The sequence below is a fragment of the Bison bison genome, unplaced genomic scaffold, assembly GCF_000754665.1.
Source record: "Bison bison bison isolate TAMUID 2011002044 unplaced genomic scaffold, Bison_UMD1.0 scf7180017864375, whole genome shotgun sequence".
Taxonomy (NCBI): Eukaryota; Metazoa; Chordata; class Mammalia; order Artiodactyla; family Bovidae; genus Bison; species Bison bison.
The window spans coordinates 4,169,960-4,177,135 of NW_011494947.1; the positions used below are offsets into that span (position 1 = coordinate 4,169,960).

The 7,176-nt window shown below is 51.5% G+C and overlaps 1 protein-coding gene across 1 annotated transcript in view; it reads left to right on the top strand.

The window, feature by feature from the left end:
* SH3GLB2 (SH3-domain GRB2-like endophilin B2) overlaps window positions 1-7,176 on the top strand; it is a 14,684-nt gene that overhangs the window by 2,365 nt on the left and 5,143 nt on the right. The window contains exons 4-7 of the mRNA XM_010856960.1: window positions 936-1,067; window positions 5,217-5,350; window positions 5,625-5,874; window positions 6,794-6,984. Of these exons, the coding sequence (XP_010855262.1) occupies window positions 936-1,067; window positions 5,217-5,350; window positions 5,625-5,874; window positions 6,794-6,984 (707 nt within the window). The remainder of the gene's footprint in view (window positions 1-935; window positions 1,068-5,216; window positions 5,351-5,624; window positions 5,875-6,793; window positions 6,985-7,176) is intronic.

Here is a 7,176-nt window from a genome sequence, read left to right on the forward strand (position 1 = left end):
GGCTGCAGAGGCCGTGCAGGTGGCCTGGGCGGCAGGCGGGACTTGAGTTAGACTCTTGAGGCTTCAGGCTGCTGTCGGTGGCACGGGAAGAGGGGGGGTGGTCCCTATTAAAAACAGCAGTCTGGGTGTCGGGCTCCACAGGGCACTCAGTCTCTGGGACATGGAAATGCAAGTTTTGCATAGAGGAGTTGAAGCCTGGAAACTAAAACATCACTGGGAGAAGAGGCGGGAGAAATGGGAGACCAATCACTGGGGAGCAGGCAGCGAAGGTCAGGGACAAAGAAGGCCCGTCCAGGGTCGCACGAGAGCACAGGGCAGGCCCCCACAGCTGCAGGGGAACCTGCCCTGGGGTCCGGAGACGTGTCTGCCTGTATATCTGCTCTTAGCTAAGGCGGTGTGCTCAGAGCTTTCTGGGTCCGGCCAGAGTGCTGTTCACACGTGTGGTGTGTGCACGCATGCTAAGTTGCTCAGTCATGTCTGACTCTTTGCAACCCCGTGGACTGTAGCCCACCAGGCTCCTCTGTCCAGGCGAATTCTCCAGGCAAGAATCCTGGAGTGGATTGCCATGCCCTCCTCCAGAGGATCTTCCCCACCCAGGGATCGAACCCATGGTTCTTAGGTCTCCTGTATTGGCAGGCAGGTTCTTCATCCCTAGCGCCCCCTGTGTGTCATGCTCTGAGTCCATATTCTAAGGAGGGGGAAGCGGAAGGCCCGTCTCCGTAGCTGGGTGACCTCAGGCAAGTACTTGACGTCTCTGGGCCGTGGCTTCTCCCTCCCTGTGAGGGGTTTCACAGGGTCAAGAGCCCATCTCACAAGGTGGAGAATCAGCACGAGAATGTCCTGGAAGTCACCAGGCTGGGCGCCCCTGTGGGCCGGTCCTGGACTGGCCTTGGGCTCCTCTGGAAAGGCCACGTGGCTTTGGCTGCTGTCTCCCACAGGCGCCCGAGTGGAGGAGTTCCTGTACGAGAAGCTGGACAGGAAGGTGCCCTCACGGGTCACCAACGGGGAGCTGCTGGCGCAGTACATGGCCGAGGCGGCCAGTGAGCTGGGGCCCACCACCCCCTACGGTGAGCCGGTCCCCACGGCCGGGTGGGGCCCGGTCTCTGGCCCTGACCTCCCTCCCTCCCTTCTTTCCTTCCTTTCTCTGGTCTTGTATTTACACATGTGATGCCTGGATTCATTCTCCTTGCAAATACCTCAACCAACAGAGGTGAAAACAGTGAAAAATAGAAGCCTCCTGGGACCTCCCTGGTGGGCCAGTGGCTAAGACTCCACATGTCCAGTGCAGTGGGCCTGGGCTCCATCCCTGGTCAGGGAACTAAGGTCCCGCATACCCCATGGCAGGGCCCCAAAAAGAGAAAAAGAGCCTCCTTTACCCACTTTTGGTTTGTGTGCATTTTTTAATGGGATCACATTATCTTATGTGTGCGATTCCACAACCTGATTTTTAAACTTGGTGTTGCTCTACAGATTATCTGTTCACAGTAGCACTTAAAGAGCCACTTCAGTCTTTGCTTTTTATTTAAGTTTTATTGAGGTACAATTTATGTACTGTAAAGTGTACTTGTTTTAAGTGTGTAATTTGGTGATTTTTAGTAATTGTACAAACATCCCTCAATCCAGTTTATTTTTAAATTTTTAGTTAATTCTGAATTAGAATGTGGTTGATTTACAATATTGTGTTAGTTTCAGGTATACAGCGCAGTGTATAAATGTTCCTTTTCAAATTCTTTTCACTTTGGGTTATTCCAAAATATTGAGTATAGTTCCCTGTGCCCAGGGAACTATACTCAATATATCCCTGGGCCCAGGGATGGAGCCCAGGTCTACAGTAGGCCTTGTTGGTTACCCGTTTTATAAATGGTAGTGTGTATATGTTAATCCCAACCCGATTTATCCCTCATTCCCGCCACCCCTGCTTCCCAGCCTCCCCTTTGGTCCCCATAAGTCTGTTTTCTATGTCTGCGAAGTCTGTTTCCGTTTTAGAAGTTCATGTGTATCATTTTTTAAGATTCCACATATGTGTGGAATCATGATACTTGTCTTTCTCTGCCCAGTATGACAGTCTCTGGATCCATCCATGTTGCAACAAATGGCATTATTTCATTCTTTTTTTTTATGGCTGAGTAATGTTCTACTGTATATGTTTTTCACATCTTTTTTATCCATTCGTCTGTTGACAGACATTTAGGTTGCTTCCATGTCTTGGCTATTGTAAATAGTGCCACGACGAACATTGGGGTGCGTGTAGCTTTTCCAATTACTATTTCCTCCAAGCATATACATGCCCAGGAATGGGACTGCAGGGTCGTGTGGTAGCTCTGTTTTTACTTTCTGAGGGCGCCTCCATACTGTCCTCCAGAGTGGCTGTACCAATTTACATTCCCAGTGGCAGTGTAGGAGGGTCCCTTTTTCTCCACACCCTCTCCAGCATTTATTATTTGTAGATTTTTGATGATGGCCATTCTGGCTGCTGTGAGGTCATACCTCACTGTAGTTTTGATTTGCATTTCTCTAATAGTTAGCAATGTTGAGCATCTTTTCATGTGCCTTTTGGCCATCTGTATGTCTTAATCGATATGTCTGTGTAGATCTGCCCATTTTTCTCTGGGTTGTTTGTTTTGATGATGTTAAGCCTCATGAGCTGTTTGTACATTTGGATTGCTGTTTTGTTACTGTTCTCCCTGTATCTCAGGTCTTTTTTGTTTGATCCTCTTTTACTGACTTATTTTGAGTTAAAAAGATATTTTCTAGTGTAACATTGTAATTTCTTTGCTCCTTTTTTTCTTTAACTTAAAGTGTTTTTCTTAGTGGTTTTAAAATGTGAATCACAACACGCACTTTAACTTGACACAGTCCACTTCAGAGTAATGCTAACGGAATTCCAGTAAAATATAGAAACTTGGCTCCAGGATAACTCCCTTCCCTCCCTCTTCCTTGGTGCTCACATTGTCATACATACTATTTCTCAACAATACAGTTTTATAATTATTGTGTTATGCAATTGTCTTTTAAGTCAGTTAAGAAAAGAGAAAAGAAACGTACCGTCTTTTCCGCGCGTCTGTAGAGTCACCTTTACTGCTGCTCTGCTTCCTTACGTGGACTCACGTTACCCCCTAGTGTCGTGTCACTCGCACGTGAAGTGTCTCTTCTGTGGCAGGTCTGCCAGCAGTGAATCCTTGTCGCCTGTGTCTCACTGGGAGTGTTTATGCTCACTTTTGGAGGGCAGCTTGGCGGTGTATGAATCCTTGGATGAGAGTTGTTTCCTTTCCTCACTTTGAGTATATTCTCTCACCGTCTGACCTCCCTGGTGTCTGATAAGAAGTCAGTTCAAATCTGCCATTGAGCCCTTCTAGTGAGTTTTTTTTCACATCAGTTGTTAAACTTTTCAACTCTAGAATTTTCACTTCTTTTTTTTTAAATTTTAATCTCTTTATTGACATTTCTTATTTGAGAAGTCATTGTCATCATACTTTCCTTAAATCTTTTTAAAAAAATTTTAATTGGAGGATAATTGCTTTACAATGTTGTATTAATCTTAAATCCTTAAACATGGTTCTGTTTTTTTATTTTTTAATTGAAGTGTAGTTGGTTTTAATATGTGTTTGTTTCTGGTATATGCCATAGTGATTCAGTATTTCTGCAGATTATATTCCATTATAGGTTATTACAAAGTAAGGGCTATGATTCCCTGTGCTATATGGTATATGCTGTTGCTTATCTGTTTCATTGATAGCAGTTTTATCCTCTACCAGAATTTGTCCCTCCCTACCATTATGGTTTTGGTTGTTTTTGTTTTTCCTTTTCCACTTCTTGGTAATAGCTGCTTAGAAGCCTTTGTCTGCTAAATCTAATATCTGGGCCTCCTCGGAGATGGTGTCTGTTGATTGCTTTTCTCTCCCTGTGTATTGACTGTACTTTCCTATTTCTTTGCGTGTCTTATAATTCTTCTTGGGTTATTAGTGCTGTTTGTTTCTTTAGAGACTTACCTGAGCTAATTGTTTAGAGTTTGTGTTCTTTGCTGTATGCAGCTGCTGATGTCTCTGCTTATTTTTCTACTTATTCTTTTTACTTTTAAGCCTAGCTTCCTAAGGGTTGCTTCCAGGTCAGCATATGTTGGCGGTCAGCTAATGATTAATCAGAAATTGTGTGTAGACACCTTGCACCATTAAGGCTTTGCTGATGAATTTATGAGTGGGCTGGGGAACACGCTCAAGCTCATGCAGTTTATATGTGTGCCTAGCTTTTACGTCATGAATGTGCAGAGCCTCCCACTAGCCAAGAATGATTTGGTAGCTGGGGCTCTCTCCTGTGCCTCCCATGCATGCTACACACAGGCGCAGCCTTCTAGACCACCAGAGCTGTCTGGAGTTTATCAAGGCTCACTGTGACTGTCTCATTTCCCAGATCTCCTATTAAATTTCTGGCAGGTCTGCTGCTTATTCCAGCCAGTCTTCCAGCTTCATGTTAGCTGTGATGTTGGCCTTTCCTGATTATTTGCCATTGAGATCATTACTGCTTGTGAGCATGTCTTGTGGGTTTTTCTGTGTTCCAGCCAAAATCAAGTCCTCCCCCTCCAGCAGCTTCAAGGCTTACCCCACCCTGATAGAGGGGCACACCACAGAGCTTGGAAAGAGGGGAGCACGTCCAGGCTAAAAAGCCACCATCTCCATGGTTCTTACCAAGGTCCTGTAGTTCTGGAGTAAATGCTTCTCAATTTGTTACTTGCCTTTGGTCAATTTCCAGAGTCCAGAAATGATTGTTTTTGACAACTGTGTCCAGTTTTGTTTTGTTTTTGAAGGAGATAGATAAATAGGTAAGTTTTTGTTTTTTGCCATACTGCATAGCATACCAGATCTTAGTTCCCCAACCAGGGATCGAACCTATGCCCCCTGCAATGGAAGTGGAGTCTTAGCCATTGGACCCCCAGGGAAGTCCCTGTGTCCTTTCTGGGAGGAGGATTTGCTGAGTTCCTCCCTCTGTTATTCTGAAAGTCCCACCCTCCTTCTTTCTAATGGCTGTGACGTGTTCTGGTTTTGGGGTGTCCCAGTATTTATTGGCCAATGGATATGTGGATATACAGATTTTCTCCCATTTTCCCAGGCCAGTCATTTCTGCTCTTGCCTCTCAGAACATCTCTCTCAGCGCTCTCTCCTCCCTCCTGGGAGCCAGAGCAGAGTTCAGCCTGCCTCCTCACCCCCGACTCTGCTTCTCAGGGAAGACGCTGATCAAGGTGGCGGAAGCAGAAAAGCACCTGGGAGCGGCCGAGAGAGATTTCATCCACACGGCCTCCATCAACTTCCTCACGCCCCTGCGCAACTTCCTGGAAGGGGACTGGAAGACGATTTCGGTGAGGAGCCTGGAGCTGCGTGCCTCCTGGTAACCCTGGCTGCCCTCTCCTCAGAGCCGCGGAACCCAGCTCAGGACCCCGCAGCCCTCAGGGCCTCCCCACACGTGGCTCTTGTGGACCGAGTGGCCTGAAGTGTTTGACCTCGCCCGTCCGGGCCTCAGTTTCCCTGTCTTGGCCAGATGGTCCTATGGGCTGGTCTCACTGGGGCCGGGGGTCTCCCATGGCAGCTGTGGGGCTCATGTCCCTAATTCCCCCCAACCCCGCCCCACAACAGAAGGAGAGGCGGCTCCTGCAGAACCGGCGTCTAGACCTGGATGCCTCCAAAGCGCGGCTCAAGAAGGCCAAGGCTGCCGAAGCCAAAGCCACGGTAGGTGTCCTGCTGGACCAGAGCGGGTGGAGGCTCGGGGTGGAGGCTCGTGATGTTTGGCATGACCTCCCTCCCCGTCAAAGCCTGGCTGGGGGGCACTGCTCGGGGCAGACCACGTCAGGTCACGCCCGTCTGCTCCCACCCCCAATGGAACCCTGCTGACCCAGAGCTCTGGGTTCCCAGGGCAGACACTGGGTCTGGGGGCAGGTGGTGGGTAGACCCACAGCGCCCTCACCTGAGCTCAGGGCAGCCTGCAGCCTCCCCAGATAGACAGCCGGTTGGCTTCTCGCATGCCCCCCGTGCTGCCCTCCCTGGATGCTCAGCTCTGTTCCCGGCTCTGCCCGGGCATGGCTCCGCTACTAACCGCGCCCCCCTTCCCCGCCGCTCCAGTGCTGTTCCCCGGGCGCCCCGTCCTGTCCTCAGGCTCCATTGCGCTGGTGTGGAGGTCCCAGAGCTGGGCTGCTCACCTGCCCAGGGGCAGGTCTCGGGGCCCTTCAGGGAGCCCCACGTCGCTGAATGGAGCCAGGGCTATCTTGGCTCCCCTTCTGCTCAGCCAGGCCGATGGGATGCAGCGTGGCACATGGTGACCAGGGCGAGGCCAGGGTTTGGGAGAGCTGGGCCCCAGGGGCCTGGGCTGCTTGGGGTGCGGGGGCTGCAAGGCCGCCTCACACCCCGGGGTGGGAACCCCCCCAGTCAGGTCCGGGACACACCAGGGACACTGGCACCTGCGCCCGGCAGGGCCCTCGGCCAGGGAAGGCCAGGTGCCCCCGCTGCCCGAGAGTTAGTTACAGCCCCCAACCCTCCTCGCATTCCCCTCCCTTTGTGTGGCCCCTGGGGGCCATGGAGTCTGGGCGGTGCCCCTGGCAAGAGCCGTGGCGCCTCGTCCAGGTGTGTGGAGTCCAGACCAGAGGCAGGTCCTCAGCCACCGGCGTCGGGTTGGGCTTGGGTAGGCTGCCTGAGCCCCCCTGGACTGGACAGGCTCCCCGCCCTCAGGGCCGGGCAGCTCTCTGGAGTCCCTTGGCCAGGACAGGTCTTTCTCTGTCCGCCAGGCTGGGGAGCGCTTCCTTCGTCACCAGGGCGGCACAACCTCCCATCCGGCTGGTTGGCCCAGACCAGCCCCGAGTGTGTGGCTTTTAGCAGGATATCCCCTCCCAAGCGGGGCCCTGGTACAGCATCCCAGCGGGCTCCAGCCCAGCAGGGCACCCCCAGCCCACCCGCCACCCCTCAGCAGCCACACTGGTCAGGACTCCTTCCGGAGGGCGGGCTTGTGCGTCCCCGGGGGGCCTGCTCCCGCCTGCGCTGTGGACTCACTAACTCTTTGTTTTTGTTCCTTGCCGTTCTGCTTTGGGTAACTTGGCTCAGTGTGAGGGAGATGTGAGTATACCTGTCCCACGTGCTGTGCCGCTTCTGGTTTGCCCACCTCGGCCTTGGGCCCTGCGGGGCCGGGCCGGGCTGGGCC